Genomic DNA, 21,969 nt, shown 5'->3' on the forward strand with positions numbered 1-21,969 from the left:
CTTTCCTTTCCATCCTTCTTTTCTCACCCCTCTTCCTTCCTTCCTTCCTTCCTTCCTTCCTTCCTTCCTTCCTTCCTTCCTTCCTTCCTTCCTTCCTTCCTTCCTTCCTTCCTTCCTTCCTTCCTTCCTTCCTTCCTTCCTTCCTTCCTTCCTTCCTTCCTTCCTTCCTTCCTTCCTTCCTTCCTTCCTTCCTTCCTTCCTTCCTTCCTTCCTTCCTTCCTTCCTTCCTTCCTTCCTTCCTTCCTTCCTTCCTTCCAAAACTTTGCTGCCACATTATTAATTGTAAAAAAATAAACCACTCATCATAAAGCATTTCAATAATGCTGAACTTCTGGTGAAGACTAGCAAATATCTTCATTTTACTCAACCACTTTAGACAAAATTCAGTTCAAGGCAGCCATCATGGTGCTAATAATGTGTATCGGGGACTACATTTTCTTTTTTCTTTTCCTTTTTTTTTTTTTTTTAATAAATGTTCATGTAAAAGAATATAAATCTTCAAGATATCCAAAGCTTAAAAGAAATCAAAATCACATACATAAGCTATTGTCAGGGGAGCCCTTTCACATGAAGTAATCAAGATTACAACAACAAACAAGCAAACAAACAAAAATAAAATAATCTTAGATTCCCCAGTGAAGCAGGTACAGAATTCTGGTTGGATGGCATAGATGATGCAGCATTCACACACGTTTAAGGATCCGACACTCCAACATGCAGCCACCGTGGGTGCCTTGATGAGTCTCACAACGAGCGGTAACCAGACACGAGCGCTGCTGTTCTGCTGCTGTCTGAACAACTGACCCTTTTGGAGATGAGACGGAGGCTGTCGTTTTGTCTGGGTCTTGATTAAGTTATGCAGGTTTTGGTTTAGCAAGGTCATAACTGGCAGTGTCTGCTGCCAGATAGCAGCCAGAGGAGGACCAGCTGAATTCCTACCACAGACCACAGTGATGGACTCAGACCAGAGGCACCACCACAGTCAGTCGAATCTTCCTGTTGACAAGAAGAAAATAAGTTATTTAACACTAGTTAAAATTACATATCCTGAATAGTTTTAGATTTAAATGTTTTGAACTATTCTTGAGGCACCCTTTTTGGTGTCATATATGTTATTTTGCCTAAAATGACAGCAAAATAATTCCTGGAAGTTTTTTCTGATTTTTTTACTCCATTAAGTGTACACATGGGAGGATTAAATACTTACAAGGCTTATTGCAGCTACTTATGAGCTAGACAGGATACTTACACAATCACACAAGAAATGGGATATAACTGGGGGCTGCAGTAAACCACACTTATATTCCTTGAAATTACATCAGTTTGGAGATTTTGAGTACCATTTTATTGTGAGGAAAGATGGCAGAACAGATAACTTTTCAAGATTAGCAAACAAACACCACAATATGTTCATGTCCATTTCATCAACATGATTGAACATTAAATATGCTCTGCCCTTGAAGAGATGATCAAAGACAATGAAAATCCTTTATCTGTCTCTGACGCTGTATTCAAGTATGAGAACCAGATTTTCTACTGGCTTTCTGCACAGATTTGATGCAGCCTGTAGAGAAGACACCCTTCAGTTTAAGGACTTGCTCTAAGCTGCACTGCTCTGTCATGCATCAGTGGACCTAACTATTCATTACATCACACAGCAATCACATCTCCTTTCCTCATTCCTCTTTACCACTAATTGCTGTTATTTGGTCTCACTTTGCCTATAATGCCTAATATCTTTCACATTGTGGACTTATTCATCAGTCTGGCCGAAGTACATTCCATACCTGCTCCGGAGTCTTTACACCTTCTTGTTTCTCAGGACTGATACAATCTATGTTTAGCTGCCTAAAACACCAGAACAATGTTCCAGCCATCCCCTGCACTGCTCTTTCCATTGAGTCCGAGATTTATGGGCAGCTCTGAACAATGGAAAAATTTGGTCTTCTTGTTTTCACTGCATTCTGTACCCATAGTATTAAAAGACACTGCATTTTCCAAGAGATCCCAAGCCTCCAAGAACAAAACAACAGTGTAGGTGGGAAGGGACTTCTGTATATCAGGAACAGGGGGAAATTCTTGAACAGGAGGAATATGTGCAGGGAAGGACAGGTTGCACCTTAATAGTAACATAGCCTGGCTTCTGGTACAGATATTAAAAGGAGTTTAGAACAGAAAGCAGAGGAAAGCCAACAAGCATGGAACAGCTCCTGGTTCAGACTAACATGCCACTGAGACATATGTAACTGATACTCTATGTGCCTCAGAAGAGGCTGGGGGTTAGGGAGGATAAAAAAGAACAATCAGGATAAATAAGGAAGGTTTAATAAAACACCTTTAATTTACTAGCACATCCTTAAAGAAAACTTGCAAGTGCTTTCACACCAAGGTTAGGAATGTAAAATTAAGATGGGGGAACGAACCATCCCAAAATACTACACATATCAGAAACCTGGTTGAAAGGAAATACTCACTAGTACGGAGCATTGTCAGGCAACCGACTTTGTAAGAGTGGCAGTGTAGGACAGAGAACAGAAGGGCAGTGTGTAAAGTATAATACAAAGTGTAATAGCATAAAAGTATTACATGGAAAAGAAAGTATGATGGCATCTTTGTGGGTAAGAAATTTCAGAGTTTAACAATAAAAAAGTAATACTAGGATTGCACTGCTGACCTCCTGATCGAAGTGACAGTATCAGTAATGCAATGTTATGTGAGATTATAGAAGTCACATGTAGAAAGGATTGATGCCTTATCAAAAAGTGATTTAGAGATCACATTTTTGGATATGATAAGTGCCTTTTGAAACAGTCATTTAGCCTTTAGTGATGCCTGGGGCCCTCTTCAAAATTATCAGTAGAGAACTGCTCTGTATAGCCTGAGTATAGCTCTAGTAGCTCTGTAAACCACAATACAACAGGATTGAGCTTTGTTGTGTGAGAGACTGGGACAAACAAATGCAAACCAAAATATATCAATTTGTAGAAAGGGAACTATATGAAAATTACAAAAAACATTTAAAACCCCCTCACAAAATACAACTCCAAAACCAAGAAAACACAAAGAACCCAGAACCTTAAACACACAGACACACACACTGACAGAAAGCACTAACAGAAGCAGCATCTCAAAAAGCCAGTCTCTTGCAAGGATCCAGAAGAATACTAAGAAATATTGTATTATATAACCAGGTAAAATGAATGTCACAATTAGAATAACCATCGTCCTATTCCCCATCCCCCCCTTCTCCCAAAAACCCAGTCCCAAAATGAATGAAGAAACACCAAACTCCTCCTCCACTGAAAAGAAAAACAGACAAAGAAACAAAACCCAAACCCACAAAAAAACACCACTACATGAAACAGCAAGGAAATTAAGCACACTGTCATAGGGAAAAAGTCAGAATTTAAGAAATTAAGTTTACTCAAATAGGCAAGAAAAGGAAAGCACATAAAAATGGCAGATTAGATATAATCTGGAATTTAGGAGGGCTAATCAAGAATTTTTGATGACCTCCCAGCAAAATATACTAAAAAACATAGTAAAAAGTTTTGAATAAATAAAAAGCCCAAAGTCAAATGGAGTTAGGGCAACTGCTTGATAACAGAGGTGTAAAGAAGGAACTTGGGGATTTCAGGGCATAGCAAAGGACTTTAATGAGTTCTTTGCCTCACTTTCAAGGGGTGGAGACTTTGATGAGAATCCCACCACATGCAATGTATTTTTTAAAGCAGAGTGGTTAGAGGAATCAGAATCAGTTTGGAATATATATACAGAAAATTACAAAATTTATTTTGTAATAATTAAAGACAAATTAGACTCAATATATCAGGAGGAATTATAGCATTCATCAACAGTCTCCTTCAGAAACTTGGATGTAAACCTAGCTCCCCTCAAACAAGATTCAAGTTCTCCAGAAGAACAAAAGAAAAAATATTCATTCTGTCCCAAAGCAAATAGCTCACATTAGCTGCCATTCTTTATCAACAGTAGCCATTTGCAGACATGTCTCTGTCATCTGTTACCTTTATAATTTAGTTCTATAATTTTGGCTTAGGTTTTATTTTTAGGTGATTGCACTCCAAAAGTTCAAAAGTCCTAAGGTTTGGGTTCAACAATTAAGTCAAAAGTGAACTCTACTGCACCTGATCTGGAGTAGGATGCTAGGGTTTGAATATGCACTGAATTTTCTGGTTTATTTAATTTGGCTCTGTCAGTTTTTGCATCTACGTTGTGTCTTGTCATGTAGCTTTACTTCTACTCCAGGCACCTAAAAATAACCCTGCTGCTTTTTCCTCACAGTCAGGACCATCAGGAATAGAATTATCAGTAATATTTTTTCTCACGTGAATTGAACAGTACTCAGTGTTACTCTTGGCATTTAAGATTCTTATCACTGAAACCAGTTAGAAGAGTAGTCTTTGAAGAAATAGTCTGAAATATGAGGTTTAAAATTTTCCAACAGAGGGCATATGTTTGTAGAATAAGTAAGAAGTCAACTGGAGGTCTAAACAAAATTGTGCGTAACAGGAAGGGGCAACGACTATGGATTCAAAGCAGATGGACCTCCACATATAGAGCCATACAGCAGTCACCTTGCATGTCATTTCTGCATTAGACCAAAGATTGGGTAAAATTATTTTGATCAGTTAATCCTCCTACTATATGTACTTGAAAAATGTCCATTCTGTTGCCGATTCTATTTGCTTTTGTCACAATTTATGGGCACTGCTTTAACATTCAGCAGTTACAATATGTAATATTCTTGTTGGATTGAAAAGAAATATTTCAGCATTTTTTGCTCTCTACCTAAGACTACACAGAGTTGTTTTTAACAGATTCACAACTTCACAACAGTGGACAATGTCTTGGAAGCCTCATGTAAGAGAGGCATCTTATATATTACAGAGTTAAACTGTACTAGACAAAAGTATACCAGGTTTATACACAAATGTCAAGGCTGATGAGATTTTAACCCCATATTGATCAAAGTCACATTAAATTTCTGAGGTTTGTAGACAAATTTACAGTGGTAAACCGGCAGTTTTGCCAAGAAAAATTTCTAAATATTATTTCTGGAATCAGTTACTTCTTTGTGTCCTAAGCCAAGACAAAAATAATAGTGGCAAAGAAGGTACAGTAAATCCTATCTAAATTACTTTTTCCTCCCCAGCATTGCATATTGTAATTTTCTTGTGTGCTTTAACTCTTGTGTAAATAACAAGAATTTTTTTTAAAAAAAGAAGAAAAAAAAATACAAGTGTGATTACATGCTCATTTACATAAATTCATAATACACTTCTATGGAAATTAGCAGAATCCCACCATTAATTTGGAAGCAGATTGCGTAAAACGTCATTTTTGAATGATCTTCAAAATGTTTTTGAAAACGCTTCCCTACTCCTGAGGTTTAAGAAAACTTCTCAACTATTTCCTCTAATGTTATTTTTGATATTTCTTGTGAAATTTCATTTAACAAACTACATAGCATCATTTTATCTTATATTTACCTCTGCCAGTGCAATTAGACATTGAACTAATATACCAAGCAACTTCACTGAAATTTTCCAGCCCGTTACATTTTTCACTACTACTTTAGTCACACAGAAACCCCAAAAAACCAACAGATCAGTTGGGGATGTCCTCTCTTTGTTGTCTTCAAAATAACATCCTGTATATTATTTCTTTTTGAAGAGAGAAAGAATTGGAAAATAAATTGGAAAGAATCCTCATCAGCCAGTTTCATTTCATCAGAAGTGTATCAGAAATTGCTTGCATTAATAAGTCACATGTCAAATTTCCTTTCATGCTTGAGGTAGAGAAGCATCCAATTAAAGTGTCATCTCCTTCATGTTATGCCTTACTATGATAACTCCAGAGAGGGTTATTTTACAACATCAAACACTGTGAAAATTATTCAGCACTTGCAGAATGGAAATTAGTGCTTTTATAAAACCATATATTCCTTGTCAAGCATCAAACCCACATACTCATTGCTATGTATCAACATTTCCTTGAAGGCAGTGCCAGTTCACAATTTAAAGATACACATGGATATATAAATATATATATATATATACACACACAGACACAAACATATCTAAGTCTTTAAACATACTTGTTGCTCCTTTAGTCTTACACTATAACTATTTAATTTAAGAAAACTTTGTCTCAAAACCATAATAATTTATCAGAACTCATTGTGCTACACTGACTATAAATAGGTAAAACAGCATTATCTGCCAAGAAGCTTCTGATCTGTTCTTTGATGTCAGCTGGTTATGTCAAAGTTTTACCTTTTGTAAGCTTGTTGTAAATGCTTCATAGTGCATGGAGAATACCTTTGCTTTTACTCAAGGGTCATTTCAAGTTCCCATGCCTCCTCTTTTATAAATTTTGTGTTACCCTTCTTTGTCTGGACTAGCACAAAACTGTCAAAGCTGGACACCTACCCACACATAGATCAGGGGTACAAGCCCATCCCATCAAAATGTAAACATTTGTCTGGGCTGCTAATTACCCACAAAGCTCCCCATGACATCCGTGGAAGCAGATGGAAAAAGGACACCCCCGGAAGGAGCTAAAAAGTTGTAGAATTCCTCTCTTTTTTATCAGGCATGGTAAACAAAAACAATGTGTTCGTACAAAGTAAAAGCAAGCTTTTCAAGGGTGTGATAAAGACTGTTTTGTTATCCTTGAAAAAAACCCAGCTTCTGTTAACTGAACCTGATCAGCTGGTTTGTATCTGTGTTGGCTTCAGTGATTTTAATAAAACTACGCAGATAAATGTCCAGTTAGAAGCCATTTTCAAAATCACAAAGTTATTAAGCACAGAATGGATGAAAAAAATTACATTTATAACTTTCTGTTGCCAAAAGTCTATCAGTTAAAATTATATTTCATAGGTTTCCAATTATTTTGGTTTGCCTTCTTGAGTAGAAAGACCACTTTGGACATAAAGAATTCAGCTCAAGGTGAGTCTCTGCTGCTTTATGTACATTGGACAGTAGATTTTTAATTAAAATAAGGTTACTCACAGAGCAAATTGCATGAGTAAGAACATGAGATGTTAATCTTCTAGATTTTAATGTGAAATACCACTGCCTTGGGGGAAGGGACTTTCACCCTTCCTTACAACCTTCAGCCATGGCTGTGCAAGTTTCTAGGTTCACTAGAAATTAGATAATTTAAATACAGAATAGGAAACTGTTACACAGGATTTGAAGCTTTTCTTTGCTGATGTTCAAGTAATATTTCTTGAACCTTTCTCGAAGTGTAAAGAGAATAGAAATTATTGAGAAAATGAGTTTTCTAAACTGTTACAATTTTCAATATTTTTCCACACTTAGTCCAAAAAATGACCTCGAAGTTTCCACTTCTGCCTCTCAATTGGCTGTACTTTGATAGATATGTTAGTATCTCCCTCTAGTGGTTTTCAGAGTAATAGTATTGATCAGAAACCCCTCCAGAGTACAAGGTCTTAAGTTTGATTTTCTTTAGATCAGCAGTTCTCTTGCATACATATCACGAGCACAGCAGTGCACACTCCCACACCATTAAATGCAACACAGTCGAAAATGCCAAGGCTTTTGTTATGAACCCCAGAGTCTGCACTAGGTCAACAGGCCAGACTTCATGTATCCATGTATCTCATTAGAAGGAGAAAAAGCACCTTCTGCTCTAATTAGGCAATGCATATGCTTAGGTTGCAAAATATTTAAAAAGTAAAATTATTAATTTACTGAATTCATAGTTATATCAAATTGATGCACACTATTACATTCCATCTAGCATTTGTGTTAATTTGAATGCAGTCAAAACTCCTTACTCTTCTCAATATCAACACTTACTCTTACACAGAGCACTCATCTTCACTATCCCTAAGTACAGATTCATTTTCATAGGTTTTCATAATCTCTCCTTATTTGTAACCTCTTCTTACTACTTTGTACCTTTGTTTGTTGCAGAAAACTTTATTCTTCTGTTTCATTTTAACAGGGACAAGGGAAAAACGTTTTGAAGGGAATGACACTGACTCAGCTGGTACGTGTGCAATCGCAAAGAGCCGGCCACATAAACCCAACAGGTTCCAGTGTCTTTGTATTTGCTATGGGAGAGGCCCTTCTGTTCTGTAATTGTGATTTATAAGGCTCCAAACAGGGTTTTTTCATATTTAATTTCCTTTAATATTGCAATAGTAATTTGCTCCAGATTGTTGCTTTTGGGACTCACTTCATTCTGTTTTCTCTTGTATACTAAGTAAGTAAAAAAGTCTGCTAATTTTTAAAGCCAAGAACAAACCAAAAAATTAGAGAAAGTAACTGACCATCCACACCACATGAAAACTTGCAGAAAAATGAAGATAGGAGCGGACATCATGGCAGAGGCACGACTCGTTGTGCATATAGGCTGATCCTATTAATAACGGGCAAAGTAGCAAGTAGAGGAAAGGAAAGAAAACACAGAAGAAAAAGACATACAAGATGAGATATCATGCAGATTGCTGGCAGTTAGCAGAGTTAATGTGAAAGCATTCACCCAAGAGCAAGAGATTCACAGTAAATTTTGCAAATAAACTTAACCAAAACAATCCACTGTTACGAAAGACATGATTTACACACTGATTAGCACATCAGGCTAGTGAGCGAGAGTTGTACTTTCACACACAATCATATCAGGATAATTTGGAATATCTACAATGGCCAAAAAGATTTCAGGTGATTTTTCAACTTTGTTTAACCTTTGTTGTCCAGTAAGACTTCCCTTTTAAAATAAAATTTGGTTACAAGAAAAATGCATTTCATGCCAGATATCTGGGCTTTTTTAACACTGCAGTAATTGTGGCTCATTAAAGAAGAGCAAAGAATATACTGTAAGAAAACCTGGTATACAATGGTTAAAGCCAATTAACTGCACTAGTTTTAGAAAATCTTTCCTTTGCAGAAATAGGATGAAGCATTGCAAATGCATTTAAAAAATATTTCTTTTATATAATTGCAGGTACTTCCCTGTTCATTACTTTTTTGTCTTGAAATTTAGTATGAAGAATTTGAATTCAACATATTCTCTTTCATGCAGTATTTTGAAAGGTAAGACATGGAATATATTCAAAATGGTACAGTTATAATTTTTCTCCTTCTAAACTGTAATGTATACAATACAGGGTGTATGAGACAGCATAATTTTGCTGATTTCATTAAGGCAATGCACCTTTATACCTATTGAGAATGTGACCTAACATGAATACGCATTTGCAGAATTTCTAAGAGGAACAACATACTAAACCAGATATAAATAAGATTAAATAATATTTGGAAACACTAATACAAAAATCCTACTTCTAAGCTAGGATCATCATCTAGTTGTGGAAGCCATGGAAGAACTGAATTTCACAGCAACATCAGTTTTATGCTCAATGCTGGGCATTTTTTTTAGAGGGAGGCGTGTGTGAAAGTGCAATGGTTACAGGAAAAGCAGGTAAGAAAGCAGCTGCTAATTCTATGTTGACCATGGGATACTTGAAATAAAGTGGCTATGGTCTAGAGTGGACAGTAAGTTTAATGATAGATAGGTTGCCAGGTACCAAGGTATATCTAAACACTCTTCTTAAACAGTTCTACAATTGTTTTTAAACATAGTCCTAAAGTCTTACAAGTTCAATCTTACCTGCTTGGCTTCATCGAAACAGACATCAGGACCCTTTCTATATCTTGGTTGTTTGACCATTTCACAAGGATTTGGCCCTTCATCTGTTTCTCCGGTTAAGGAGCATGGCTGTTCTTTGCGCATATCACATTCTGCTTTTACATTTGTGGGAGAAGTTTTATACTAATTCAGAAAGCACTGAAATAAGCAATAGTCACAGCTTCTTGTTTAAATTGAAGAAAACCAAATCAACCCTCTAGGTAAATAAAAATCGAGTACTCCTTTTTTATACACTGCCTGAATCTAGAAAACAAACATTTTAAATAGTGCCGATTGGTTATAGCATATGTTACCATTGAGTTATTCTGCTAAAATGAAGATACACAATAATAGTGAGAAAGCCTGTTTGGAAAAATAATGCTTTATACAGGCTGAAAATTGCAGTGAAGGCCTATAAGAACTACTGGGTTTATTTTGTGTCCAAATATATTACCTCAAATATCATAGACAACATCATCCCATTGTAGGCTTTGATAGTAGATGACAGAAAACCTAATCATATCTCATCAGCATTTCAGTGGTGAAGGGAGACAGAGAAAATGCTGTCCAGACTAACAGCAGAACAGCAGGATAGAAAAGAGAGCAGTGACATGCTATTAATTAGCTAACTCTAAACATAAGGTAATGCTTTAGCTTATGTCTCTGAAGACTGTAACTACTGATGTTTAAGTGTAAAGACTGTATTTCACATTTGCCACAGGCTAATGAGGGACACAAGTCTTTGCAGCACAGGTATGATAAAGGGCAAAACTGTCTTCTGTAGAAACCTGCTCACACTGCCATTCAGCATGTTAAGCTTTTTTTTTTATTATTCCACTGTTGGTAATACTCACATTAAAGCTAAGCTAGAATGTTTTAAAGAACTCAAGCACCAAAACTTTACTTATCTTAGAAGCTTTAAGTTATACTTGAAGCATTCCTATTCATGCACAAGTGTAGAGAACTATGGCAGCTTTGTTGCAATGAGTGGAGATGCCCAATGAGAAGGTAAAATGGAATTATTTCTACACATCTACATCTGTCTTCATTCAGATGTTATCAAACTCGCCTCTCCTTTCTTCTGCCGAGGCCCAGCTGAAAGGGAAGTTGAAACATAGAAATATTCTAAAAGATCATGTGCACAAGCAAAGCTGTACCAGCCAGAAGGAAGCAGGGTCTAATAATAACCATCTGAATAACACCCAAAGGTCATTCTGTCTGCTTGTGCGATGTTACGCTACATCTGCATTTCACAGTGTACCTTAGTTATAGGGAAGAGAGAGTAGCTTAGTACTGCATAGTTGGAACAAAAATAAAATAGTCCATTTAGTCAATATAAGCCCACCCAGTGGCTCTGGCTGCCATTTGAGGTCATTTGCTGCTTTCTAGAAGGCCTGAGCCCCTTGGGGCAATGCAAATCATGTGCCTATTTCCCATCAAATGGTCTTCATCTTCTCTAGCAAGTGCTGTCTATACATTCAAACAGAGGCAACAGTTAATCAAACTGTCATGGACTGGAGCCAATTAGAATATTAGGCTGTGTTTACATAGTCCTCTGATGACATGGATATTGCTTCCACCCCAATGTAACTTCCTTTTCAGCCCAAGCATAGATGGAATTCCAGTTTTATTAATGTGGCAATGAATGCATTGCTTGTGCCAAAGAAACATAGTCATATCCACCACCATCTGATTTTATTTCAGGAATGGGAGAGACTGTCTCCACTAGCTTCCTGACATAGACAAAGGTATTACACATTGTTTTCCATATTCTGTCATAATAACCCAATATGATTTCATTTACCACCTCTGGCATGCTGTCCTCAAGAGTATATAGCAGAGAAAAGCTGAGGTGAATTTCTCCTGGCCTAGAATACGTATATGTTGGTTTCATGTATTTCCATCACCATCACCTATAGCGAACATCTACTGCAGTGAACAGGCTAAAGGCACAGAGATTGGCATGAGGATAGCTGTAAATTCAAACCTTTTACATGCTTTTATTTTAATGCACGTGTTGCAAGGACTCTGCTTAGCATTTATACCAATTATATCTCCAGCTAGCTTTGAAGAATTCCAGTGCTGGCAGCTGGATAAACTCTAGCCTTTGATGGTTAAAGCAGTTTCCATAAGAAGTAAGCTGTTGGCACTGAGCACACACTAAAGTGCTTCCATGACTTCATCTTAGTTTTTCAGGCATCACGACAGCATCCCAACTTTTCATGACCAAACACTCTTATCTTGGTGTTGCCCTTTTTTTTGTTATTTCTCTAGACAGTCATATCTTTGTCTTTCTCAAAAGCTGGACAAACCCAAGACTCTCAGGCTGTCCTTGCCTGTCTTGTGCTCCAGATGCCAACCACCTTGGTGGCCCTTCACTGGGGTTCCTCCACTATGTCTGTGTGGTACCGGGGTCTCCAAACTGTACACAGCACTCACTAGTGGTCTCACTAGTGCTGAAGGGATAGGATGGATCAACTATCCCAACCTGCTGACTACATTCTTGCTAATATAGCCCAGGATACAACTGGTTCTCTTTATTCCAAGGCACAGTGCCCACTGATGTTCAACTTCTCGTCCATCATGATCCTCAAGTCTATTTTTGCAAAACTGTTTCTAGCAACTCTGCCTCCAGCCTATCCAGCTGCATGTCATTATTCTGTCCTGGATCCAAGACCTTGCATCTGTCTTTGGGAAACTTCATTAAGTTCCTGTGAGCCCATTTCTGTTTAGGTCCTCACAAATAACAACTTTGCTCTCTACCTCAATGACTGCTGTCTCAGATGGTAAGTGATATCATCCACAAATCTCTGCTCCTTAAAGTACTCCAATGGCAACCACTCTAATAATATGTACATAAACAAGAGATTTTTTTTCCCAAATATATTCCAGTAGATCATAGCCAAAAATCAATCCACACTACTAAATTATTTGAATTTAAAGGATACCCGGCTTCTCTGCTTGCATCAGCGGCTTTGGGTCACAGGAGCGGCACAGCAGTTGGCTGTCACTAATAATGAATACTAGATTGGTGTTTGAAATCTTCTCTGCATGATAAAGTCTGGGGGAAAAAAACCCAACAAAATCCTATGTTTAAATGAAGCAAGGAAATCCATATTTGAGAAGGAAACACAGTATTGGAATAAAAGTAATCTAAATTCACGTATTCAGTCTGCCTGCTACTGTTGATCTTTTCCATTAACAAACAGCAAGAAACATTTCTAATAAATTTTATCTTTTAAACATTTCCATGGTTCCTCCTTTCAACTAGACTTATTAGTGGAAAAAAATGGAAAAGGCCATGAAATTACTTCAACTGAGTTAACAGCTAGCTTGGTACTGCTACAACAGTAGCTGTACTGAGAAATAAAATCAGTTCAGCATCGATTCTTTACCTAACAACACTGGAAATCCCCCCAAACACAAAAGAAACAAAAACCAAAATGCAACACATAAATCTGTCTGTAAGAAGGATGAAAAAAGATTTTTAATGTATGTATGCTGTGTATTGGTTGTATAATAGTATTTTTATGCACATACCATTCCAAAAAAAGGCCTTTACATTAGTAGGGTCATTTTCATTTTATAAATAATTGAATGGAAAGTGGTATATTTTTAAGCTACAGATACTACACTTAATGCCTGAGATAATAAAGGTAAGGATATTTCTGGTTGTTTTAACCAGCATAAATTGTCCTTTCATACTAATTTCCACACTGTGGCACTATTTTTGAAATAATGATGCATTATGATTTCATTAGTCTTTCAAAAAAAACAAAGAACTCTTCTGAAAACTTTCCAAATTAAAACAAGCCAACAACCCACAATCAAAAAAACAAACCGAAACACCCAGCTTAACAAGTTCTCTGCACAACCAGGTACCTCACAAACACATACCAGCAACATGGAGGTGGAAGTATAGAAGTGGGAAAAAAAAATGGCTATGTGTTTTGGTTGTGTTAATAATTTTCTAGTGTCCTCTGTCTTTCTGTTCTGGCTTGACGTATTGTCTTAAGGAGTTTGTAATCTGACTGTTCATTTTAATTTCAGACATTTTCAGAAATTCCTAATCTTAAAGGTCTTCTCCAACCAAAATAATTCTACGATTCTATGTATGAAAACTTTCAATTTAGCAGGCTTCTGTATGAAACAGAGAATTAGGTTTAAGTTGCTGTTTCTGAAGTATTCAGTTTTTGTAACATAACATTAAACATCATGTCAAATAGGCTCATGGCCCCTGAAGAGTAATTAATTTAATCACAAAACAACATAGTTTGCTTAATAAGAACCACAGCTCTTAAACCATAAGCACTACTGACTAGAAGGTAAATTTTAAGATAGATTCAATTATCTTCTTGGCCATCAAAAATTCTAATAAATAACCAGAACAGAGAAGAAAAAAACAACTCTTCTAGACACTGCAGAAAGCCTTTAAATTAATGTAATCAATTAGAAGAAAACAAATTGTAACAGAGAAAGAAAACAAAACAATTTTGATGGAGATTTACAGACTATAAAATAAAAAATTGACTAAAATATTTCTATAATTCTCCAGTTATTACAATAAAAATTCGTTCTAAACAAATACAAAGAAAATGCAACTTATAATTTTACTGCCTTTATACTTTTTTTTGTTTGCTTTGTAGGTTTAGTGTAATTAATCCAAAACATTTTTTTATTCTTATAATAGTGTCTTTTGTAAAATAAATACATATAAAAAGGTTATTATTGATATTGAAGAAAATTTACCTGGAGCAGTTTATACAGTCTACAATCCCACCAAAGGATTTATCATCATTTTCAAAGAAATACTGAGTCTGCTCAGTGATACAACTTGTTTTAGACAGGGCAGCACTGAAATCTTCATCTTCCATATCAGCTGACAGAAAGAAGAAAACAAGTAAGTAAACAATGACATTTTTAAGTCACAGGTGCAATGGGGAGATCCAAATATGGCCCCCAGCCTAGATTCTTACCTTCTACTTCACTCAAAGTTGACTCTTTTAACATTCTCTTGACTTACCTGCCTCAAGGAAACGTGGAAAAGTCAAGCTCAAAAACAGCTGCTGTAAGATAGACCTGAACACAGAAAGACAACATATATTTGTGAAAGGCTTTTGGTCATCTTTGTATTTTACTGGGTCCTTAAACACTACCCAAATCAAACTAAGTAACAACAGAATCATCATGGCTAATTAAGATTTTGCCAGTTATTAAACCCAGATTTCTTTAAATCCTACAGTTTGACTCTGGTTTTAATTTCACACTTTCTCACAGGTATTGTTTCATATTAATATTTTATTCTACTGCTGAGATTTCCTATAATTTGTGCCCAAGACTCACATAATGGAAATGTTATTCCGCCATTCAGGTCCCCCAGATTATACCTCTGTGAGAGACGGAAGAGGCATGTTGATATTCCTCTAACACTTAAACCAACCACAAATCCCTTTGAAAATGCTCCTGAATTGGATACTTTACACTGATAAAGGCTCATTATATTGCTGAGAAGATGAACACTGTAATATTTACAAGTATATTATAAAAATTATTACTCTAGTGGTTGCCTTTTACATCATCTCTATTGCTGCTCTTCAAGTATGGAACATATTTTTCTCCTGGATACTTCCAAAGCACTCAGGCTTAAAGAGCTCCATTTATTTAATTATTTTTTTTTTTCCCACTCATGATCATATTTTTTTCCTTTTTATATACTTAAAACAAGTATCAGCTTGCCACATACACAAACCCCTTCTCCTCTACCTACTTGTCAAAACAGGAATTGCAACAGTTAGGTTCCTTGACTCTCTCATATGCGTCAACCTTCTCAAATTACAGTTTCCTGACATAATGTTTTAGGTTTGCTTTTACCTACAAATAGGGCCTGATCTCTTCTCATCTCGATCTGCACTAACTCCTGCTATGCAGAGAGAAGGGATTGTATAATTTCATTCAACTTCTAGGATTCCATCTTTTTTTTCTCCTTATCCAACACGATCCATGTGTAAAGAAACTGAATCTGCCTGTCTCCTTTCCAGTGGAGGCATTGCCTGTAGGAGCTCAGGATCCAAAACCACAGCTTTGTGCCTTGAATCATTAGATGGACAGTGCACCAACCATCATGGATGAATGCCATTCAGCAGTGATGCAATTTGCTGACAGAAAATAGTAATCTTTCATGAGAATTCAATAGAATTTACAGAGAACTGAGTGAAAAAAAGAAGCCTGGGAAAACTAAAATCTTCTGCATTAAAAGAGCATGAAGGAGAAACCATACGTACCCTCTTAACTAAATGCTGATGTATCCCATATAAATTTTGAATATTATCTCTCAGGTCTTTATCCCACATTGTAGCCTGAAACACTATAGTTTTCCTTAGTAACATGATTTCCCTTCTGTCTCTGCATTTGCTTTCACCAGGTGCCTCACTGAATCCATTTTTGGTCAGCCCTTTTCTCTCCGCTTGCTTAATGGCTTTCTTTGCCTGCTTCTGACCTAGATTCCATTAAAAAACATGTCCACAGAAAGTACTTTCATGTGGTGCTTTCAAGTTAAACATCACACAAAATAAACCTCAGGTCTAAATTGAGTCCAGACCACTGAGTCTGATTTGAACACTGATAAACTAGAGTTTCTCTGTCTGAGATGATCTCAAGTTTCTCTTCTGGATTATTGCCCATCTCCAGTTTTTGAGGTTTGTTGTTGTCCAAGAAAACTGAAATTTTAGCTGTAGCTGTTAACAAAATGTAACCAACAATAAAAAACAACATACAATATTCTTAGTGCTATCCATGGGAAAATTATTATATGTTTGTTCAGCTGCTGTATATTTTAACTCTTAGCTTCATAAAGTCAGCAATTTATTCCAGTGTGATACTTATTGTAAAAAATCATAATGAAACTTCAGAAAAAGGAACAGACAGTCTTCCTATACTTATCCCAATGTAGTGCTGATGTAGGGGTGTAGCAGCTGGTAATTCAGTAGCTGCTAGGGGTGTCTATCTACATGGCTCTGAACTAGGTAAAATTATTTCTCTGGCTATTATAAATAATGCACAAATCAACATAAAATTTAAAAAAAGCTTCTAAATTGATTCTTAGTTTTAAAATATTTCCAGTCTTGTGATTGTGAAAGATACACCTAATTACTAGTGCAGTCCTACCTATCTCAAGGTCAACCCCAAAACTACACAACCGCTCAAATATACCAACTTTTCCTCAGCTATAGAAAATTCTAGAACACATGACTATAAAATTATCCAAATGGCTTTATTTTATTTATATTTTATTCTTTGAAATAGTTCAGTAGTGCTTTTCACAAAGACCTAAAAAATAATTATCATGAGAACCTTTAGCAGTTCAGTAACATTAGGTAACATACTGGCTATCCTAAAATCTGAAGCAAGACTTCTTTACATTTTTTTTTAATAGAGAAACTTCTTGGTTTTTTGTAAAATGATTCACTGAAGAGCAAAAATTGATTTTCTTAAGATATCTTGTTAAAAAAATGGGTGGATGATCTTCTGAAATAGTGAATAAAGTGATCAATAATTCTAAATGTAATAATTTAATCTGAACCTTTACACCTGCCAATCAGACGCAGATCATTAATCCAACTCTTCTTCCTGAAGCTGAATTTGTAGAGTCAAAACACACAATCACAAAACCTGGCAAGAGTAGTTTGGCATTCCACTATTGACAGAACACTGAATTTTCCAAGGAGTTTGGAACTAAGAATTCTGGCCAATAAGAAAATGCCGGTTTGGAGCAGTTTAGAGGGGTGGGAAGAGACCAATACAGTCTCAAACTACTGAACATTTGTATTTTGAATATAGTGATGTCTGACACACTTGCACTTACCAGGCAGCTGCCGAAGCCCACCATCCTAGATGCAAAATATCTGTTATCGTAGGCTGGGAAAAAAAGAAGAGCGATTATGCTATTTCTATAAAAACCTGCACAGGTTTAAGACAATGTTAGTCACTGCACAAGGGGCTACTGACCACATAAGCAGAACGAAGTCCAGCTCCTTGCTTTGGTTCTTCTTCAGGATCACAGACTGATTGATAGTCATACGACTTGTTAAAGGCATATAGGGACATGTTAATCAGGTTTCGCATCAGGCCAGGATCAATTTCACCAAAAAATCTTCCAATCTGATGAGGGAGAATATATGGAGATTAGTAAAGTATTTCCAAATGTTTTTCTCATTCCAAAAATAAACAGTTAAAATAATTTTTTTTCTCCACTACTTTTTCCTCTACACAACTCAGCTGGTTGTGCTGCTAACATATTTATTTATTTGTTTGACTTATTTCTCTCCCAAAAGGTTGGGTGGAGGAGTCCAGTTAGACAGTAACCATTAAATGCTCTATTGAATGAGACCATCCTGCCTGGGGAAGAGCAAGAGGTATAGGGGAAAGAAGGTGTGTGGATTCCATAGTACTTGCTCTCAACATCGTAGGTCCAACAGCAGCCTACCTGCCTAAGGGTGGAGCACAAAGAACCCAACTTGGTAGTTGGTATCTTGTACCAAAAAAAGACCATGAAAAAGACGAATAAAATAACTTGGATTTCTAATACAGCTAAATTTTTGAGATTTGGAAATGCTATTCTTAGGATAAATTGAAAGCAAAATGTTTGTTGTTTTTTTGTTGTTTGTTTGTTTTCCTAGAACTTCTTCCCATTGTGTTTCATGTTCTGTCCTTAAGAATATACATACCTGCTGTGTATATTCATCCCGATTTGACATCAAAAGAAATCCACCATCGTCAAGGATAACACAGTCCACATGCTATGATAAGAAAGTAAAATATGTTTTGCAAAAAGCATTTCTCAAGAGAACACTTTGTAAGAAGCTATTTTTTATTCAACACTTCAGAAGGATCTTCAGATCTGTGTGGCTCAGGCTCAATCACAACCCCATAGCCAAGGGCCAATGTTAAACTATAATAAGTAGCATTATCAGTATTATAAAAGTTTGTGCAGATGAAAGGCTTATTTGTGGCTTAATTTCATAAAAGTTGTTTTGTAAATCCTATTTGCTCAATACTTTGTTAGCTCTAAGAGTGCTATATCATTATTAAATCTGATTATAACTGAATCTCAACTCATAATAAGGGGCTACAACTTCACGTGCTTCAGCCATGCTTAAAGTCCTTTTCCATTTGTAGCTTTTAAAGGTTGAAGTCTCAAGGACAGGCTCTCAGCTTGCTAGTCACACTTGTTTTCACTAGCCAAGGACTGTAGTGGGTTTCTTCCAGGTGTCAGGTGCAGGAATGGGAAGCCTACTGGTTCCCTATGCTTTGCACTTCATAAAAGATCCTCACAATCAGAGATTGGAAAGATAGAAGTGAGGCCAAATAGATAACCTCCCAGGGTACGCTTTTTGCTCTAACTCCTGCATTTAATCACATTCACACTCCACAAAACAGCTCAAGAAAGACCAGAGCAAAGAAAGCTTTTAAGCACATGGCAGAATCTGATACTGTGATTACCCCTGAAGCTGGGCTCCCCTGATTGCTGGCAGAGCTATGGGATCCCCAAAGCCTGAATTAGCTGGAAACAGAGGAAAGGACGATGACTAATGACTGTTGGAAGGGTACATCACATATTCTGGTGCTTTTCAGTTTGCAATTACCCTTCCCTAAGGTACTTCTTCTAGTGTTCTTTGTTACTTTTTTTTTTTTTTTATTATTGCCTTTTCTCAGGAAAAGTATAATAGATATTCTGAGGATAATTCCTCAGAACAAAAGGAACCTCTTGCTCTGAAAATTGCTATTAAATTTTTATCACATTTTTCTTCACATCATTGTCTTATTGCTCTTACTCTATTTTTTTTTTCCTCTACTTCTCAAAATCTCATTGCAACAATTCTTGTAACAACTACTTCACTTGACTTTTATACACTCTTTCACCCCCTCCCTTCCTAATCTTTCTCAAGTCACAAATTACTGTTTTCTGCAAAATTAACCCTCAAATAATAATAATAATAATAATAATAATAATAATAATAATAATAATAATAATAATAGATTGCCTTAGATAAACCTAGAAAGAATGAGTGAATTTTCATAATCTATGAGATATTAATAAATTGAACATATTCTTACCATACTGTTTCTCTCACAGCCACAGATTTCACTGTTGCACTAAAAACCAGAAATACAGTAGTCTTCACAGAAGTGTTTAAAAAACTCTGTATTTTTCAATTATATTAAACAATCATGACAAGGACAAGTGATTTAATATTCCATTTCTGTACATCAATCAAAATTAATTTTCAGTGTATGCTGGTTATTACAAGGATCTCTGTGAACAACCTGTATTCACTAATTAACAACAGCTCTACTGTCTTTCATAAAGACTCTGATACATCTCCCTTTTTAAGAATACTCAATATATTAAGAGATAAATAGTTTAGAGGACATGTCAGAATGTTAGTACTGGGACTATAGAGTAAAACAGAAAGAATACATACACTGCCCTGTGTTTGGGGTATGGAAAGAAAACCCAGAAAACACACTGCCAAGCAGCTCTTTTGATCATGAAATGCTTCACCAGTCTCAAAGCATGGGTATTCCCATATGATCAAGGAAACCACCACCTCCAGTTAGTTTTCATGGCTTTGACTACTAACACACTTCTCTTTTTTTCTTGCAACGTATACAGACACATATAACTGTCTCTCTCCTTGCATTGTGCCACGATGTTTAAAAACTAATGGGTAATTCTGCAATATAAATCCTTACCATTCACTCTTACCCATCCTGCACAGTAAATAAAAATAGATTCAACTTTTTTCTGTTTGTGTGTGTGTGTGTGTGTTTGTTTGTTTAAAAAACAATTATTTTGCAGATTTTATCAATTGCTACAGCATAATCTTAGGAGGGAGCCTACTGGCTGGAAGATGTCCTTTGTCTTTATCCATGTTCTATAATTATGAAAGCAAGACACATACAAAACACTGCCTGTTTCAACATAGATTCATTTTGTGCATTTGGGTGATTTAAATACCACAACTACTTGGCAACTACACATCAGTGTGACTCTGGCACACAGAGCTATTAGACCTATTTGCATCTGAAGCTTTGAGAAATGCAAATAAAGTTCAAAAAAGACTTGGTCAATTGCTTACCAGGCTCTTGATTGTGGTTTTTGTGAAATTTTCCATCCAGCCGGTTGCGTCAATTTTTATTCCAACAACTAACAAGAAATACATGAAAGTATTTTTTAGTAAAATGAAAAAAAAAAAAAAAAAAAAGGTAACTGCAGAATCCTTAAAAAAAGGGGAAAACTATAATAACATCTAAATTATTAAACTGGAAAAGGATAAAAATATGAGCTTTGCTCAGTTGTCTGACCACCAACATCCTTCATGAGACTAATAAATTAGGCACTCTTACTCAAACACAGCCAGATCCTTGGCTAGATTTCTACTAGCAAGATTAAAACTGTCTCAGAGAAAAGAATGTTATATAAAGTTAAGTTCCTTTGAAATCTCAATTAAATTTCTAATTCTTTGTTGAGTAACAAACAAATAACTAAAGCATTTCAAGTTTCAGCACCACTCTATCTTACCTGCTGGTTTCAGAAGCTTCCCATTAATTGTTATTTCCACAGCCTTGCTTACCATAATACCTGTTTCATAGCTATTGGCACCACTTTCTGAATGCCAAGATGAGGGGAAATGAAGAAAAAAAAGAAATTAGGGCAATATAAAAGCCTCTTCCTCTGAAACAAGCAATGATTATTCAAATACCCAGAATGATTTTTTAAAAATCTTCATTCAAAAGCTGTACCATGCATTTGTCACCTGTAATAGCTCAGATCACCAACATCTGGATGACTAAGGAATACTTATGTTTACTTTTCTTCTTCATTCACTTTTTGTACACAGTTTCACTGCTTCATAAAGTTACTGTAGCCTTTTTTTTTTTTTTTTTTTTTTCTTTTCTGCAAACAGAGCCATGAATAGCTTAACACATGTGAGCAGCTCTGTAAAAACCAGGATCAGAGCCAAAGATTTTATCCTGCTGTCATCTGTGTATTTTTCAGTGCAGGGTATACTGACACCACTCACTAACCAACAATTACTTCTGTGATGGACTTCAGCTTGTTTTCAACACTGCTTAGTATGAAAAAGCAAGTTAAAGTACATTCCCTGGAGCTCTTTAAGGAACAACAAAGGCTTCAGGGAATGTAGTTAATTACCTTGTTAATATTTTATTGAGAAAAGATGCAATAAATAAGTATGAAATAACAGCAATAAAAGATCCCATATG

The 21,969-nt window shown here is 36.0% G+C and overlaps 1 protein-coding gene across 2 annotated transcripts in view; it reads right to left on the reverse strand.

The window, feature by feature from the left end:
• Positions 1-252: 252 nt before the first annotated feature.
• Positions 253-21,969, reverse strand: part of CACNA2D1 (calcium voltage-gated channel auxiliary subunit alpha2delta 1) — a 394,502-nt gene continuing 372,785 nt past the window's right edge. For both annotated transcript variants that reach the window (XM_051621668.1, XM_051620850.1), the window contains 11 exons: positions 21,266-21,352; positions 20,823-20,890; positions 19,798-19,836; positions 18,408-18,479; positions 17,689-17,841; positions 17,546-17,598; positions 14,708-14,763; positions 14,434-14,563; positions 12,633-12,745; positions 9,667-9,749; positions 253-996 (listed from right to left, as the gene is read on the reverse strand). In XM_051621668.1, coding sequence (XP_051477628.1) covers positions 880-996; positions 9,667-9,749; positions 12,633-12,745; positions 14,434-14,563; positions 14,708-14,763; positions 17,546-17,598; positions 17,689-17,841; positions 18,408-18,479; positions 19,798-19,836; positions 20,823-20,890; positions 21,266-21,352 — 971 coding nt within the window. In that variant the 3' untranslated portion in view covers positions 253-879. The remainder of the gene's footprint in view (positions 997-9,666; positions 9,750-12,632; positions 12,746-14,433; positions 14,564-14,707; positions 14,764-17,545; positions 17,599-17,688; positions 17,842-18,407; positions 18,480-19,797; positions 19,837-20,822; positions 20,891-21,265; positions 21,353-21,969) is intronic.

Source organism: Apus apus, chromosome 1 (assembly GCF_020740795.1).
Source record: "Apus apus isolate bApuApu2 chromosome 1, bApuApu2.pri.cur, whole genome shotgun sequence".
Taxonomy (NCBI): Eukaryota; Metazoa; Chordata; class Aves; order Apodiformes; family Apodidae; genus Apus; species Apus apus.